Source organism: Caretta caretta, chromosome 3, assembly GCF_965140235.1.
Source record: "Caretta caretta isolate rCarCar2 chromosome 3, rCarCar1.hap1, whole genome shotgun sequence".
Classification (NCBI taxonomy): Eukaryota; Metazoa; Chordata; order Testudines; family Cheloniidae; genus Caretta; species Caretta caretta.
This window is the reverse complement of record NC_134208.1, coordinates 152,862,971-152,882,329: the sequence shown is the minus strand read 5'-3', so window position 1 is coordinate 152,882,329 and position 19,359 is coordinate 152,862,971. Positions and strand designations below refer to the sequence as shown.

The 19,359-nt window shown below is 42.5% G+C and overlaps 1 protein-coding gene across 1 annotated transcript in view; it reads left to right on the top strand.

The window, feature by feature from the left end:
* Positions 1-19,359, top strand: part of KIF6 (kinesin family member 6) — a 284,325-nt gene that overhangs the window by 91,057 nt on the left and 173,909 nt on the right. Inside the window, exons 8-9 of the mRNA XM_048843480.2 lie at positions 12,570-12,713; positions 15,227-15,313. Coding sequence (XP_048699437.2) covers positions 12,570-12,713; positions 15,227-15,313 — 231 coding nt within the window. The remainder of the gene's footprint in view (positions 1-12,569; positions 12,714-15,226; positions 15,314-19,359) is intronic.

Genomic DNA, 19,359 nt, shown 5'->3' with positions numbered 1-19,359 from the left:
ACCACCCGAGGAGTCGGATAATGGTGAACCCCAGGTAGCAGAGACACTCACCGTCGGAGCAGCGAGAACAGGCACTCTGCTTAGTGAGGGCGTTCCCCAAGACGTTCACCACAAAACCCGGGCGGACTACGCTCACCTACCATGTGATCCAGACGGAACCCGGGGTGGTGGTCCGAGAGACAACCCGGCCATTGCCGAGGCGAATGCGGGAGGCTGTAGAGGAGGAAGTCCAGGCAATGTTGGAGCTGGGTGTTATTGAGCCCTCCCAGAGTGAGTGGCGGAGCCCCGTTGTCCTCGTACCGAAGCCCGATGGGAGCCGGCGGTTTTGCATTGACTTCCGGAGGGTCAACGCCATCTCAAAATTTGACGCCTATCCGATGCCCCGCGTCGATGAGCTCCTCGACCGGCTTGGGGAGGCCCGTTATATCACCACTTTAGATCTCACCAAAGGGTACTGTCAGATCCCCTTGGATCCCAGGTCCAAGGAGAAGACCGCGTTTGCCACCCCTTCAGGGTTATACCATTTCACCCGGATGCCTTTCAGCCTACATGGGGCCCCGGCAACCTTCCAGCGGTTGATGGACCGGGTGTTGCAACCACACACGAAATATGCGGTGGCCTACCTGGACGATGTGGTCATCTATGGCAATAACTGGGAAGAGCATCTTAACCAAGTAGCGGCAGTCCTCCGGGACCTCCGTGCCGCCGGGCTGACGGCCAACCCGAAAAAATGCCGAATCGGGTGGGAGGAAACCACTTACCTGGGGTACACCTTGGGCCGGGGACAGGTCCGCCCCCTCATCGGGAAGGTCCAAGCACTCCAGGAATGTCCGGTGCTGACCACGAAGAGGCAAGTACGTCAATTTTTGGGCTTAGCTAGTTATTACCGGCAGTTTGTACCCCACTTCGCAAGCATTACGGCCCCACTAACGGAGCTCTTGACCAAGGACAGTCCCCGCCGGGTGCATTGGTCCAATGAGTGCGAGACGGCCTTTCGAACCATCAAAGAACAGCTGTGTAGCGATCCAATACTCTTCAGCCCCACTTTCATCGTGACTTTATTGTCCAGACAGATGCCTCAGGCGTTGGGCTTGGGGCGGTCCTCTCGCAGGAGGTGGACGGGGAGGAACACCCGATTGTTTACCTCAGTCGGAAGCTGTTCCCCAGAGAACGGAACTACTCCGTTGTGGAGAAAGAGGCCCTAGCCATTAAGTGGGCAGTCGATGCTCTCCGCTACTACCTCCTCAGGGCCCCCTTTATACTGGTTACAGATCACGCACCCCTGAAATGGCTCAATAAGATGAAGGACAATAATGCCAGGCTGATGCGATGGTATCTCGCTCTGCAGCCCTATGCCTTCACGATCCACCATTGGGCGGGACGAGACAACGCCAATGCGGATTTCCTATCCCGCCTCGCAGAAGGTGAGGACGCCAGCTCCGAAGATCGGGAGCTGGATTTGAGGGGTGGGGTATGTAGGGAGCCAGGGTGGCTCCCCTCTGAACCAGAGGGTAAAGAGCCACCTTCTGAGCCTGAGTGGGCGGGGCCAGGCCAAGCTTCCGCCAATCCCCAGAAGGGGAAGGGTGGGACAGGAAGCACAAAGGGCGGGGCCCTCTGCCCAGTGAGGAGAGCACCAGGGAGGGAGACAGGCACAGGCTGCTGGCTGCTCCCTCGTGATCCTGCTGCTGACCCAGACGAAGCCCCGGGCAAGGAGGAGCCTGACCGGGGGGAAGGCCTGTGGCAGCCAGGGCTGCCGGCCGCTGAATACCCAGAGGACCTGGAGGGGCCTGACTGCAGCCCGGGCCAGCGTGAGTCCGATACCGAGGGGGAGAGCGAGTGGCCCTCAGCGGAATACTCGGACGAGATGGAGGGACTGGAGCTGCCCACAGCGGAATACTCGGACAAGATGGAAGGACCGGAGCTGCCCGCAGCAGAATACTCGGATGAGATGGAGGGACGGGAGCTGCCCGCAGCGGAATACTCGGAAGAGATGGAGGGACCGGAGCTGCCCACAGCAGAATACCCGGAGGAGATGGAGGGACCGGAGCGACCCGCCTAAGAGACCGGGTAGGAAGTAGCTCAGGGGCCGAACTACACCGTGGGGTGGGTGTGTTTGGTCAGCAGGCGTGGACTGCCCCGCTGACCCAGCGGTGGGACCTTCGCCTCCCGCCACTGTCAGGGCCCTGGGCTGGAACGCAGTGGAGTTGGGTGGGCCTGCGTTCCCCTACCCCGGCACTCCCCTGCCTGAGGGGCGCGCTACTGAATCTTGCCGGCGCTCCCCTGCCTGAGGGCACGCTATTGACTCTTGCCGGCGCCCCCCTGCCTGAGGGGCGCACTACTGACTCTTGCCGGCGCTCCCCTGCCTGAGGGGTGCGCTACTGACTCTTGCCAGTGCTCCACTGCCTGAGGGGCGCGCTACTGACTCCGGCCGGCACACCTTCCCGCTAATTCCCCAACGCCCGGGAGGTGGGGCCGAGGCCTGCCACAGAGACCATTGCTCTCCATCGCCCCTAGGGGCTCGGAGAACCGACCGACGCCTGTCACACTGACATTCTGTGAGACAAATGGTAAAAAGAATGAAGAAATGAGCAGAGCATACTCTACAGCTTTGTACCGCATGAGATTTTTCTCTTTAATGCGTGGGGACTTATCCCACTGCTTACAGCATTCGGCAAAACGGTCAAGTGAGAAACCTCTTGAAACAGGCTATTTTGTTTTCTGAAGCTGGGAAATATCAGCCAGTTGTTCCACTAATCAGTGAGGAGATTGGGGGGATGGATTTTTTTAAACAAAGGTCTTAGATTCTGTTTAACTTGCAGTGAGAGGCACACATGAAGGCCATTAAAGTAGCTAGCTAGCTAGTAAAAATGATGTTATTGATACTACTGGCTCTTTTCCACCTTCCTGCATTCTGGCCTCCTTTGCTTGGAATTGTGATATTATGAAATACAGCAGTCAAAATCCTTCCTCTAGATCCACTGGATTCTGTTTTATGATTTATTTTATTTAAAGACATTAGAAATAATTGCAGGAACAGAGGGAGAGACGCATCCTTTCAAGATATCTTAATACTGTACTCTAGGGTTTACCTATCTCTACTATTAAGGCAGAAGGTGAAAATATACTGATTCTAACCAACCAAGGATTGCAGAAATCCCTTTAAAAGTGTATAGTCGTCAGACTTTTAGTGGTGGTATAAATTGAACTTGTACGTGATGTAAAAAGACCAATCAGATATGTGTATTTACTGTACATTCTAAATATGGATTTAGTACACAGGTAGCCAGTCAGAAAACACACAGTCTGTCCAGAATCTGAAAGCTTTTTCATAAGTAAGGAAATTCATGAGCCGGTATATATTCATCAGACAATATGTGGGAAATCTAAGACATCTTGAGAAAAAGTGCCTACTCTCAATTTATTCCATTCTCCTCTAATCTGTGCTGTTTAAGGTCCTTTCTTACACTCCCAGATCCTTGGAAAGCTTGGGCTGGATTTTAAATAGCCCTTAATATGTTTTTCTGTCTGCTATTGTATAGGTGAGACTCCTTTGAAATGTACAAAGCTTGACAGCAGACAACAGTAAAATTGAGAACAGATTTTAAAAAAAAAATCCATATCAGTTTAAATTTGACTTAAAGCAGAAAAACTACCTTTTAATTATAGTAACGATTAGATAAGTGACGATGCAAAAACAGGTTTCCTCTAGGGCAACTGAATTGTTCCATGTGTGTATTCAGAGTAATATCTATTTATTTTTCTGACAAAAATAAGTTTTGCCTACTCATCATTCCTATCTCACATGAACTTTTGTGAGGCTAAATTTGCTAATGTATAGAAAGCACTCTGAGATGTTCAGATTGAAGTTTCTATATAAGGACAAAATATGATTATCATTGTTATTATTTTATTACTTTTTTACTCCTGCTAGCACAATTTTGGGTGGTCAAGCTGCATTCTGTTGTGGATCATACATCATTAATAGAAATGGTTATTAAGGGACTGATCTAAATTCCATTTTAGTGCAAAGATTCCTATTAGGTTCAATGAGAATTGGGCCCTAGAGCCCTGATTTTGCAATGAGCTCTATATAAGTGCACATACAGATCTTATTGCAGGCTCAAATTCTCACTGAATTCTGACTACAAAAGCTTTTACTGATGGTTCTAATGCATGAGCCTGAAAGAATTCAGCTTTATTCTCATACTCAAAATTAAGTTTGCAGTCAAATCAATGTATGTCACATCCAAAGGTTTCATATAATAAAATAATGTAAAATTAATATATAATTTTTAAAATTATGCTTGTAAAGATAGGGTATTGTGGATGTGGCATGACATACTGAAGTGGTTGGTTACCATACTGTATAGTCCCAGAGTATGCAGTCATAAGGTAATAATTACATGGTATGGAAGATTCTTCAGCCAAGCAGATAATATTTTTCATAGAAACCATTTTTTAAAATCTGAATGATAAAGGAGTGTTCTTATGCTGATTGCATAATGAGGCTTATTAAAATAATTGGGAGAAGAGCTACTGTACAAATATCTGGACAGATGTACCCTGGAAAGTATTTCGGAGTGAAGTTTCCATTAAGACACTTCATAATGAAAGTGCAAGCCAGTACTTGCTAAGATGTTTAAAATAAGAATAAACTTTGTGCGGGAGGGAAGTGTCTTGACAGCATATTGCACAAATATTGTATATACATCATAATTCTTCTAAACTTAAATCTAAGCGATTTCATTCTGGCTGTTACAAAATAAAAAAGTAAAGTATTTGCGTATGCGATCAAGATACAAAAGGAGCACTTAAAGACCTAAAGTCATTGCGGAGAAATTAAATGAATTCTTTGCTTCAGTCTTCACGGCTGAGGATGTTAGGGAGATTCCCAAACCTGAGCTGTCCTTTGTAGGAGACAAATCTGAGGAATTGTCACAGATTGAAGTGTCATTAGAGGAAGTTTTGGAATTAATTGATAAACCTAACAGTAACAAGTCACCGGGACCAGATGGCATTCACCCTAGAGTTCTGAAAGAACTCAAATGTGAAATTGCAGAACTATTAACTATGGTTTGTAACCTGTCCTTTAAATCAGCTTCTGTACCCAATGACTGGAAGATAACTAATATAATGCCAATATTTAAAAAGTGCTCTAGAGGTGATCCCAGCAATTACAGACCGGTAAGTCTAACATCAGTACTGGGCAAATTAGTTGAAACAATAGTAAAGAATAAAATTGTCAGACACACAGAAGAACATAAGTTTTTGGGCAAAAGTCAACATGGTTTCTGTAAAGCGAAATCATGTCTTACTAATCTATTGGAGTTCTTTGAAGGGGTCAACAAACATGTGGACAAGGGAATCTAGTGGACATAGTGTACTTAGATTTCCAGAAAGCCTTTGACAAAGTCCCTCACCAAAGGCTCTTATGCAAATTAAGTTGTCATGGGATAAGTCAGAAGATCCTTTCATGGGCTGAGAACTGGTTAAAAGACAGGGAACAAAGGGTAGGAATAAATGGTAAATTTTCAGAATGGGGAGGGGTAACTAGTGGTGTTCCCCAAGGGTCAGTTCTAGGAGCAATCCTATTCAACTTATTCATAAATGATCTGGAGAAAGGGGTAAGCAGGGAGGTGGCAAAGTTTGCAGACGATACTAAACTGCTCAAGATAGTTAAGACCAAAGCAGACTGTGAAGAACTTCAAAAAGATCTCACAAAACTAAGTGATTGGGCAACAAAATGGCAAATAAAATGTAATGTGGATAAATGTAAAGTTATGCATATTGGAAAAAATAACCCCAACTATACATACAATATGATGGGGGCTAATTTTGCTACAGCTAATCAGGAAAGAGATCTTGGAGTCATCTTGGATAGTTCTCTGAAGACGTCCACACAGTGTGCAGCGGCAGTGAAAAAAGCAAACAGGATGTCAGGAATCATTAAAAAGGGGATAGAGCAGCATTTCCCAAACTTTTTTGGGCCACGGAACACTTTTTAGTCTATTATGGAACACTCATATTATTATTTTATAGTCATGTGGTTTTCAAATAAAAAATTGCGTTATTTATGCTCAAATATATTTCATTTTATAAAACAAAGCAAAAATACAAATTTAAAACAACTTGAACTAACAATTTCTAACTTGAAAGCGCGTATAAAGTAGTACAAAAATCAAGTGCAAGAGTCAAAATTAAATTCTAGATTCTTTCATGGAACACCTATTCACATCTTACAGAACACCAGTGTTCCGCGGAACACAGTTTGGGAAACTCTGGGATAGAGAATAAGACGGAAAGTATCTTATTGCCCTTATATAAATCCATGGTACGCCCACATCTTGAATACTGCATACAGATGTGGTCTCCTCATCTCAAAAAAAGATGTATTGGCATTAGAAAAGGTTTAGAGAAGGGCCACTAAAATGATTAGTGGTTTGGAACGGGTCTGTAGTGAGGCGGTGTGGTTCCCTGCCACCCTGGAGAGAGACGAGTCCCTCCAGACACCAGAATGGGCGGAACCAGGGAACTCTGAGCCCGCCCCCCAAAGGGTCAGGCACTGGCCCAGAAGTAGAAAGGCCCGACCTCAGGGCTCAGTGGGGAAGCAGCCGCTGGGGAGGCCAGATGCCTCCAGCCTAGCTCGTGAGTGGGAAAGCCCAGTGGTCTGCGGAAGACCTCAGAACTGGCCAGTCCTGCCCCGCGCCAGCTACCCGGAGGAGTTGCCAAGCCTGCCCCACACCAGGTACCCAGAGGAGGTGCCGAGCCTACCCCATGCCAGCTACCCGGAGAGGGTGCCGAGCCTGCCCTGTGCCAGCTACCAGAAGGAGTTGCCGAGTCTACCCCTGGCCAGCTATCCCGAGGAACCCATGGTGCTGGACCCCCGCGGAGGACACCACCCTGACCCAGATACCTCAAGAGGGGGAGTCTGGAAGTAGCCTGGGGGCAGCTGACCCTAGTCTGGCTGCAGCACTGCCAGAACCCATGTCAGTGTGTTGCGGCCAGCATCCCCATTGACTCAGCAGCAGGTCTTCTGCCACTGCTAGGGCCCTGGGCTAGGACGCAGTGGAGTGGGAGGGCCTGCGTCCCCCCTGCCACCCTACTCGTGGGTGGCAGTCTCCCCCTCTCCCAGGCCCTTTGGAACTTAGGGCCTGGGCTCACTGTTACTATACTCATAGAATATCAGGGTTGGAAGGGACCTCAGGAGGTCATCTAGTCCAACCCCCTGCTCAAAGCAGGACCAATCCCCAACTAAATCATCCCAGTCAGGGCTTTGTCAAGCTTGACCTTAAAAACTTCTAAGGAAGGTGTCAAGGTTCCTCCCCCACTCTGAACTCTAGGGTACAGATGTGGGGACCTGCATGAAACCTCCTAAGCTTACTTTCACCAGCTTAGGTTAAAACTTCCCCAAGGTACAAATTAATTTTATCCTTTGTCCCTGGATCTCCACTGCCACCACCAAACTCTAACTGGGTTTACTGGGAAACATAGTTTGGACACGTCTTTCCCCCCAAAATCCTCCCAAGCCTTGCACCCCACTTTCTGGGTAAGGTTTGGTAAAAATCCTCACCAATTTGCATAGGTGACCACAGACCCAAACCCTTGGATCTGAGAACAATGAAAAAGCATTCAGTTTTCTTACAAGAAGACTTTTAATAGAAGTAAAGAAATCCTCTCTGTAAAATCAGGATGGTAGATACCTTACAGGTTAATTAGATTCAAAACATAGAGAATCCCTCTAGGCAAAACCTTAAGTTACAAAAAAGACACACAGACAGGAATAGTCATTCTATTCAGCACAGTTCCTTTCTCAGCCATTTAAAGAAATCATAATCTAACACATACCTAGCTAGATTACTTACTAAAAGTTCTAAGACTCCATTCCTGTTCTATCCCCGGCAAAAGCAGCATACAGACACAGACCCTTTTTTTTCTCCCTCCTCCCAGCTTTTGAAAGTATCTTGTCTCCTCATTGGTCATTTTGGTCAGGTGCCAGCGAGGTTACCTTTAGCTTCTTAACCCTTTACAGGTGAGAGGATTTTTCCTCTGGCCAGGAGGGATTTTAAAGGGGTTTACCCTTACCTTTATATTTATGACTGAAGGAGAGTCCACCACCTCCCTAGGTAACGCATTCCAGTGTTTCACCACCCTCCAAGTGAAAAAGCTTTTCCTAATATCCAACCTAAACCTCCCCCACTGCAACTTGAGACCATTACTCCTCATTCTGTCATCTGCTACCACTGAGAACAGTCTAGATCCATCCTCTTTGGAACCCTCTTTTAGGTAGTTGAAAGCAGCTATCAAATACCCGCTCATTCTTCTCTTATGCAGACTAAACAATCCCAGTTCCCTCAGCCTCTCCTCGTAAGTCATGTGTTCCAGTCCCCTAATCATTTTTGTTGCCTTCTGTTGGACGTTTTCCAATTTTTCCACATCCTTCTTATACTGTTGTTGCTCAGCCCCTGCCTGAGGGCCTGAGCACCTGACTCACCAGAGCCCCAGCCTGACCCAGGGCCTGGGTCACTGTGTTTATTTGTACCTGCACCAAGACCATAGAGGAAGACTCCCACGGCTGGACTAATTCCCTACAAGAGCTTTTCCCAAAGGGAGTGAGGAGGTGTGGTTCCTTGCCGCCCAGGAGAGAGCTGAGCCAGGCTAGCCTTTGTAGGTGTTTGTCTCACCTACAAGATATCTATCAAGCATTCTTACAACTACAGTACCCACCTGCTGAAGTGAAGAAACAGATTGACAGAGCCAGAAGAGTACCAGAAGTTACCTACTATAGGATAGGCCCAACAAAGAAAATAACAGAACTCCACTAGCCATCACCTTCAGCCCCCAACTAAAACCTCTCCAACGCATCATCAAGGATCTACAACCTATCCTGAAGGACGACCCATCACTCTCACAGATCTTGGGAGACAGGCCAGTCCTTGCTTACAGACAGCTCCCCAACCTGAAGCAAATACTCACCAGCAACCACACAACAAAAACACTAACCCAGGAACCTATCCTTGCAACAAAGCCCATTGCCAACTGTGTCCACATATCTCTTCAGGGGACACCATCATAGGGCCTAATCACATCAGCCACACAATCAGAGGCTTGTTCACCTGCACATCTACCACTGTGATCATAGAATCATAGAATATCAGGGTTGGAAGGGACCTCAGGAGGTCCCACAGTATTCTTGCCAGCAAGTTAAAGAAGTATGGGCTGGATCAATGAACTATAAGGTGGATAGAAAGTTGGCTAGATTGTCGGGCTCAACAGATAGTGATCAATGGCTCCATGTCTAGTTGGCAGCCGGTGATATATGCCATCATGTGCCAGCAGTGCCCCTCTACCATGTACATTGGCCAAACCGGACAGTCTCTACGTAAAAGAATAAATTAACCCAAATCAGACATCAAGAATTATAACATTCAAAAACCAGTCGAGAACACTTCAGTCTCTCTGTTCACTCAATTACAGACCTAAACGTTGCAATTCTTCAACAAAAAAACTTCAAAAACAGACTCCAACGAGAGACTGCTGAATTGGAATTAATTTGCAAACTAGATACGATTAACTTAGGCTTGAATAAAGACTGGGAGTGAATGTGTCATTACACAAAGTAAAACTATTTCCCCATGTTTATTTTCCCGCCCTACTGTTCCTCACACGTTCTTGTCAACTACTGGAAATGACCCACCTTGATTATCACTACAAAAGGTTTTTTTTCTCTCCTGCTGGTAATAGCTCACCTTACCTGATCACTCTCGTTACAGTGTGTATGGTAACACCCATTGTTTCATGTTCTCTGTGTATATAAAATCTCCCCACTGTATTTTCCACTGCATGCATCTGATGAAGTGAGCTGTAGCTTATGAAAGCTTATGCTCAAATAAATTTGTTAATCTCTAAGGTGCCACAAGTCCTCCTTTTCTTTTTGCGGATACAGACTAACATGGCTGCTACTCTGAAACCTATCCCACCAGTACTCTTCCTTGTAATCCATTGCTACCAAGATTACTAACATTCCAGACTGATAAACAGCTTTCAAACAGCCGCCATTTAAAGAAAAAAAAAAGTCAAAAATGTCTCCTCCTTTTACCCCAAATGTGAAATTCCCTCCCATCTCCATATTACTTTGACCCAAGATCCAGGATAGATATTCATTAATATATGGTTCTATAATTTATCACATGGCTGCAGAAAAGAAGTTGTTTAATATATGGGATATTATTACATGATCAGTGGCATATAATTTCTATAAACCAATATAGTGAGAATATCCATATGATGAACTCTGTATTTAGTTCCTTATCCTGGTCCCCTTCAAGTTCATGATTTATTTACATTGACTTAATTGTTGCCCTTGGGCCCTGATTCTGTACACACACTTACACATGTGAGCAACTTTATGCATATAAATACTCCCATTGGCTTTAATAAAGCTGCTCATGTGAATAAAGTTATGTTTTTGCAGGTTCAGGGGCTTGTTTTGAACCTGTATTAATCCTCACCTGCTCTTTGCTCATTGGTTTATATCATATAGGCCTATATTTTATATTCCACATTTTAGAATATATTTTAGACAGCTGCCGTGTCAAAAAAAATATACATATATATTTTAAAAAGTGTCAAATGTTTCTTTCTCCTCAAATATGCAAACTTTCTCCCTTAAATTACAGTGATCCAAGATGACAAATTGCAATCCTGTATTAGTGGCATTTGCATTATTACTGAAGAGATGGAAATGTCCTCTTTGTAATGGTGTAAAGGCAAGGATGATTTTGTGGTTAAGGCATCACACTGCACCTTAAAAGACCTGAGTTCAGTTCCTGGCTTTTTCAAAGACATCTCGTGTGACCTTCTAAAAGTCACTTGGGCTTGTCTACATGAACATTTAGTTCTCGACAAGATGCAATGTGAATCTCCCCCGCACCACCCTGCCATGTACTAACTGTCCATATGAACATTGCTGTCATGTAGTAATGGATCATTAGTTCATTTTGGTCTAGTCCTATGTCAAAGAGGACTAGATCAAAGCAAACTAACAAACTGTTAATGTTCATCAGCAGGGTCCACACAGATAGTTTAGTTGGCAAACTAGTGCAGAATAAATTCACACCTCAGCTTGCTGCAAACTAATTGTTTGTGTAAACAAGCCCTTAATTTCTCTGCCCTCCAGATTGTCCTATTTATACTCAAAAGTCTCTTACAACTTGCTGAAGAAGGATGATCTTGTGGTTAAAGGACTACGGTGGGAGTTGAGAGAATTGGGTTCAGTTACCAGCTCTGCCACAGACTTCCGATGTGAGCTTCAGCAAGTTATTGAATTTCTCCTTGGTTCCCCATCTATAAAATGGGGATAATACTTCCTTCCTCTTACCCTTTGCCTGTCTTGCCTGTTTAGAGCATAAGCTGTTTGCAGCAGGGACTGTTTGTTATTATGTGTATATGCACAGGCACTTCCTAACAAAATGGGGGTTCTAGGAACTTCTGTCATATTAATAATAAAATTAGTTACTTCTATTAGATTGCAAGATACTTAATCTTAAAATCTAGAAAAGCTATTTAAGATAGTTTTTAAAAGTATTAAAATGAATGCTATTTGCCCATCTAAGTCTGCTACCATAAAACTAATGGTAATAAGGAACTTGGGCTTCTTGGGGAGAGGTAATAGATTATAATTATTAATTATAATAATAATTAATAAAAATCAACACGCCAAAATTTTAAAATTACTTTTTCATATAAACAAAATATGTGATGATGTATGTTTTTATATTTTGTGTTGTCATCTGCATAATTGACTCCTGGCTTCACTATTTGTGGGGATAGAACTATGCCAAATTTTTACCAATAAAAACCTTTATACCACCACACACCATCATGGAATCTTTGTTACTCTGTAATAATTAAATCTTTTAATGTAAATATCTGACAAGAGAATCAAGAATGGTAGGTGTATCATTTCCTTTTTGACTATATATCTGTATTTAAACTGAACTATGTCTTATTTTATATTTTTCCAGCAGTACATTACACAGTATCTAGCCTTGGAGGGTTTTTTTTCCACATGCACACGTTTCAAGAGAGGTTACAGAAATACATGAACAAGCCCCATGAAGAGAACAATGGGATTTTGAAAATATCTGATTTTCTTTTTTTATGTAAAGGAAGCCTTTACTTTGGGAATGTCTACATTTCAACTTAGTAGTAGGCTAGAGGAAAATACCTTCTATTAATTTAATTTAGTTCTTCATGAAAGTTGCTGTTATATTAGTGAGATTATAGTAAGATTATATTAGTAAGATTATAAATTTATCATGTGTCCCAGTTTCCTTTTTGCTGAGAAATTGCAAAGCAAAGCTAGAACACAATGAAATCCACTTTTGTTTGTCCTGTTAAGACATACATGTGTGTATGAGTAGTAGATACTTGTGCTTAAAGTTAAACATGTGCATAAGTCTTTGCAACATCAGGGCCTCAGATTGCAGGATAGGTGTTTCCTCCTCTTGTGCATATGGTACATACATGTGCAGATTTAAAAGTCTCATGTATTGCTGCTCTTATTTCAGGTAATAATTGCCCTAGCAGAGAAACATCGATCTCACATTCCCTACAGGAACTCTATGATGACTTCGGTGCTCAGAGACAGCCTGGGAGGAAACTGCATGACCACCATGATTGCAACACTCTCTTTAGACAAAAGAAACATAGATGTATGTCATCCCTTTCTGAATTTGTTAATGTTTTCTTTTCATGTGTGTATGCTTAAATTTCTGACACGCTAAAGTTTTGAAAATCTTTCTTGCCAATGCCTCCAATGTGCAATCTTGTCAATGGAAATTGCAGTATGATAGACTAAAATCATCACTTATGTCCACTACATAAGCGATCTATGTGTAACTGACTTCACATTTCAAAGCCAAATTCTGATCAATTATGTGGGTGAATGTAACCTGTCTATAATATTATAGTACCCTTGACAGATCTTACAAGATATGCAGCAGTATTAAACATTAGCTGGGTTCAGAATCAGGCTCTAATGTATCCTTTATTAATTGTGTTATTCTTTAAGTAATCTCAGATGAGGGGGAACAGTGATAGAGGAGATATGCCTAGTGATGAATAGGTGAATACTTAAAACCTGATGATGAAGAAATGTGTGAATTGTGAGTAAGGTTTGGCAAGGAATTTTCCCAAGGGCATGTTGATAAGGACTGCTGGTGCAGTCCTGCCCCCCTGAAGTCCATATCAGTACTCCCATAGACTTCAGTGAGGCCAGGATTTCACTCTTTGGGTATTGGGGGAGGGTTGTGGGTGGGGTTTGATTGAGGTGCTGGGAGGAATGTATGCACATGTTTTGGTTTGTTGGCCTTTCTGTGGATCAAGTTGGTTTATCTATCTGTCTTTCCTATCTGTTTTTTTTTTAATTTAGACATGTTCTAGGTCAGTGGTTCTCAACCTATTTATCATTGTGGGCTGCATGTGCGACCAACAGTGTGTTACTTGGGCTGCAGGTTGAGAACCACAGCGCTCCCCCAACCCTTCCACAGACCCCTATGCCCAGCGCCCCTCTCTTCCCCCATCCAGAGACTCACCTCTACAGAGTGAGGGCCAGAAGTGGAAGTGTAGGGCAGGCGGCAGGGACCCCAGACCCCACACCCTGCCATGCAAGGTCAGGTGGCAGTCCAAGACCCCGTCATGCGGCAGCCCCAGCCCCAGGCCCACCCCGTGCAGCAGCCCCAGGACCCTGCTGTGCAAGGCCGGGCAGCAGCCCTGATCCCGGTGCATGGGGCCTGGCCAGGCAGCCAGGACCCTGGACCCCACTGTGCGGGTCAGGCAGTCTTTAGCACACAGCTGGGCTGCAGCTGTTTGCTAATTGGGCTGCATGTGGCCCACGGATTGAGAACCACTGTTCTAGGTGTTCTGCAGGTTGTGCCTGGACTAGCTACAATCTAGTTAAATCCTAACCTTCCATAAAATCAGAACATTTTAAAATGAACAAAAACCAAGTTATTCTCAGACATATAGTGGAAAGAACTAATGATCTGTAAAAGGAAAATAAGGTGATCTTTTACTAGCTGAAGCACAAGATAGGATACATTTTTAATGTACTTATTAAGAGTTGTGAACAGGTAATTGTGCAGGCATAACTTGTAGCTGCACATGCAAATGCATAGTTCTGTCTATGCAATTATCTGTGTTGTGTGCTGCTGTCACCCATTTTGTACATCCAGTCACCAGTTTGTATCCTGGTGAGTCTATTTTGTATTGGAATTTAGGCTCCTATTTAGAAATATTTGATCCAATCACTGAATCAGCCAGAATGAGCCAGATATTAATGATACAGTGACAGTTTTCAGTTTCTTGCTGCAATATCTACTAGCTATTACACTTTATTTATTTGGGCTGAAATTTTCCAAAAAAATTTAGCCCGAGGCAGACATACAACAATAAAATTTCAGCCCAAATGAATAAAGTTTGTCAATGTTATATACAACCTAAAAGAGGATCAACTGCAGTAAGAAGTGTTGAACAACATTAATAATAGGTGGTGCTGCTAGCCCAGTCTATAATATGTAATTTAATAATTACATATGAAATCATTGTGATAGGACATTTTTTAGGATTCCTGTCTTGAAAGGAAATGCTTTGGCTTTGCCTAAACATTTATTTTTGAAAAATGCCACAGCATGATTTAGAAGTTGTTTATCCTGTAACTGCTTTTTGTTCTACTGATGTTCCCTTTTATTTAGAGGGCTAGATCTTTAGCTCTTGATATTGAAGTTAGTTGTGAATTTGGCCCATAAATGTTAAGTTTTCTAGTGAGGAGTGTGGAGGTAGGGGGTACTGATATGGTGTTCTCTTTGAAGGTACTTTGACTTTGCAACTTACTTTCCCCTTAGCTCACCAAAGTCTGGATTTGTTAACTTTTTGCTGCAAATCCTACCTCTTTTTTGTGAGTATTGGTGATAGAATGGGTTGATGAGTTGGATATGGGTGTCTTTATTTGAGAGGTTTATCTGGCAGGTTAATAAGTTGATAGTTAGAATAATTGTACTGAATTTTGTTTGGTTTTTTTTAGAGATTTGAAGTGCCAGGAGTGTGAGATTGGTACTGTAAAATGTAAAATTAAAAAAAAAATTCCTCCTTAAAATAGCACTCAGCGTTGAATTTAGCAAAACCATTTATATCAGTGCATGCTAAAGGAGTTTTTTTTTCTTTCCAGGAATCTATATCAACCTGCAGATTTGCACAGCGAGTTGCACTTATTAAGAATGAGGCAGTTCTTAATGAAGAAATTGACCCTAGACTGGTAAGAGGGTTTTTGGGTGGTGGCATTGTTTTTTTGTTTTGTTTAGTTTTAGTAAAAAGGGACAGCCATATGTATGTTGGAGATTTCATGATGCCATTAAGTCATGTTTAGATACAAGTCCCAGCTTTTGCTGTAAAATTGCTGCTGTTGTTTTTATTTGTCCATCTGAGGATAATTACAATTAACCTGACCTCTATTTTATGTCACTGTAAATTATCTCATGGTGAAGTCCACAGCAGCAGTGACTAGTGTTCCGTACATTATTTCCAGGGAAGGCTCATTACCATGCCATATGAGCCAGATCACTGATAAATATGCAGTGTAAGGTTTGGTAAAACTAAGGAATATCCACTTTGTGCTTGAGCTAAGAGCATTAAGATGAAGCAAGTTTGAAACTGTTATTCTAGAGTGGGGCCACTTCTCTGTTATTGCAGCATGAAGACTGGTTAATTCTCAAAAGGAGGACCATATATATGAACATCTCATGGTTTTAACTATTTGCTTTTGAAATTAAAACCTCTGAGAACTGTTCACTGTGTAAACTTATCATTAATAATCCTACTGTACATAGAGAATTCACTCCTGAAGATGACTTAGCTTGACTCTGACATTTTTTTATACATAGACCATAAATATATTAGAAATCAAACTAAACTTTCAGCATAGAGCAAATGTAGTAAGTACACGATGAAAGATTTCATTCAGTAAGATTTAGATTTAGTAGTATCAGCCAGTGACAAATCTGTTCATGAATTATATTTTTGAATCTACTATTTGTAGATTTCTTATAAGGTATTCTCCTCTTTTCTGCTGATAATATTTCTGCTTCTCAGTTACAGTAAAGAATAAATCTACATTACAGGAAGTCTCTTTACAATGTGACATTTATATGAGGAAGGCAAACTCATTTGGTTGTTTGAATCTTTTCAAGGATTTGAGTAGGGGCTGTTTTCACTGCCTATTATGAAGTTTGCCTGACACTTCCGATTATAAGACCCTGTGTTCAGTTGCTTATAACTTTGCCAAATCTTAGCGCTGAAATTTTCCATGCAGGATGTCTGTCACAAGCTGAATTATTTATTTATTTATTTATTTATGTATCTGAAAATTTCTGCCAAAATTGTGTAACTGATTCTGAGAAGACCAAGGCTATGGAAAAATGTTGTTTTGTTTTGTGACCTTTTATTTGTACACCTCTAGAGCACCCATGCTTTGGGGCCAGGGATTTGAAATTTGGCAGAGGGGCAGACTGTGTCAGGGATATCTCATCTCTGTGAAAATACAGCCACATGTGGCCAAGTTGTAAGCCTTTGAAAAAATCAGTTTCCATATGCTCAGTAGAGACCACTTAGATTTTAGCAGCTAAATGCCCTGAAAATTTCACTCACATTAAGCATACTCCAGCCCAGGGCTCAGAAGGACTTTCTCTTCAGTTGCAGCTCTGGAATGCTGTGGTGCCCTGCTAGATCTGGAAACCTGAACTAGGAAGGAAGGAGTTTGTTTTTCCTGTGTCCTCAGTGACCCTCTACTGGGCCCAGGCAGTGTGAAGGAAGAAGCTGCCTGATTTGAATGTAGAGGGGACAAGAGCTGGAAGTGCAGGGTGAGGGTACTAGAGGGAGTAGATTGGGACAAGGAGCCTTAGGGGGAAGGGGAGTTGAAAGTAGGATAGGAGGTTGTTGGATGTGGGAAGAGGAAAATTGGGACTGGGAGTTCAGATACTATAATTAGCACAAAAGAAAATCTGATTGAAAAATTAATAATTCTGTCTTCAGAGGAGGATTTGAATAGCGTGCAGTAAGTAAGGCACAGGCCACAAATTGAACTGTTAGTAGAAAATAAAATATTGAATAGCTGCTCATCAAGTGAGCACTGTCCATCCTGTGCCCTGAATGCAACAGGGCTCTTGTGGGGAAAAAAAAAAAAAACAGTATGTGATCAAGTAATTCAAGAGTGTATCACAGTTCACACACAGAGGGCTGGATTAAGTTTGCACAGGCAACTTTACTTCTGACATTTACTAACTTTTGAGTCTTTGACTTTGTAAACTTAATGTTTTTTAACAGAGTAGTCTTGTATATGTAATATAGACAGTAGCAGGTTCCTGACTGCGTAAGATTTCATTTAAAAAAAACTGAGACAAAACTTAAATGCAAAGAAAGTCCAGCTGCCAGAACAATAACGTTTAAAATTAACATGAAATGGCTTTACAGGTGTTACTTCTACTGGAGTTTTCCAAATGGCTGCCATTGATGTAGTAGCCAAGTCTATGATGTCCAGTAAATACTCTAGCCTGATTGGTTTACTTTCCATATTTCATTGCCAAAATTCCTTTCCACAATAGCACATAGTACTTCTTGTGATGTGTTTCAGTGTGCATATTGCACTTCCTGTGTAGTGTGATACAGCATAGCCAGAAGGCAGCAGGAGAGTGATATAGTAGAGATATGTAAGTCCCAGGATGAGGAGAAGCCTTATTCCCTGTAGAGGGAAGAAAGGTTTCTATAGATTAATTAAAAGCACATGAAGCCAATTAGAGCACCTGAAGGCAGTCACCTGACAAACCCCCCCCCCCCCCCGCTTCAATCAGCCAGGGGAAGGAGTTGGAGCAGAGAGCAGTTTGAAGGAGTTGAAGTAGAGGAGAGTTTGGAGAACTGCTGTGGCTGGCTAGAAGACCAAGACCCTAGGTAAAGAGACACCCGGCTTGTGCAGAGAGAGAGAAGGCAGGAAGCCCCACAAGCTGAAGAGCAGGAGAGGGAAGTAGCCCAGGGGAAGGAAGCCCTAGTTCAAGTGGTTTGCCACTATGCTTCTCTGGGTTACTAGTGGGACAGTAGATACCCTAGTTCAGAGACATGAAACTGTGCCCTGAAAACCCCCCCCCCTCCCCTACCCACAAGAAGAGGAAGCGCGGGACCCATCATAATCGTGCCAGCAATTTGCCACAGTAGCTAAAGTAATTTAACTTTCAGTCCCATGCTTTTCTCTACCTTACCTTTCCCAAGTGTGCTGCAGTTGCCTATGTACTGCTTGCCATGTGCTATTGCTTCTTACTGTTCACAAAGTCAGTATGTGTGAATGCTTGTCTATTTTATATTTCTCTTTATTCTAATTTTGTTTTCATCCATAAGTAATAATTTTCTTATTAAAGATGGTTAGGAAGAATAAAAAAGGGAAGAAAAAATAACATCTGGTAGACACAAGAACATTGATAGGATTTGTGTCAGTGGATACTTTATTGTTTCATATTGATGGCTTGAGATCAGAGAATTCTAAATGTAATCCTCATGTATATATCATCATCTGTCTGCCCTGATTAATAATGGCATAATCTAGTAGGAAGATGGTACACCACATTTAGTACCACAAGCATCCTGACATTTTAGCTGAGAAAAACATCTTAATGCAGACATATTTTCCCGTGGCATTAACATTACCATCTTATCATTTTGATTTAATTTTTTTACACACAATGTGTCTCTTTATGGTATCTGTTAATGCTGAAACTTTGCATTTAAGCCATGTATACAGTGTTGATCCTTTAGAAGTTCAGTTACATAAATACTACAAGAATAGAATTTACTTTTCTATGCTACAGTTAGTGCTATATAAAACTCCTAGCATAGGGAAGTGAGGGTTCTTATAGCCCCTTGCACAGTATAATTATCCAAAAAATCAGAAGTCCTGAGCATCCAGCACCTTCAGTGGGCTCTGCTAGGTGCTCAGCACTTTTGAAAATTAGGACACTTAGACATCTAAGTAAGGATTTAGAAATCTAACTTTCACCATATATTTTTAAATCTTGGCTGTAAGCTTTAATTATTTTTTTATAATCCATTATTGGGGTTTTTTACTAGCATATTAGAAGTTTAAATATAAGTAAAGTTTTTTCCAGCTATCTGAAATAAGAATTTCAGAGTTAGTTCTCCACTTTTCTGTTATAAAAGCAATTCACTGGGTCTCAGGAGAAAGAACAGTGGGCGTGCCATCTACATTTGTCTTGTTTCTTTCAAACACTTGGTCCTTGCACTGGCAGAGATAGCAATGCAAGG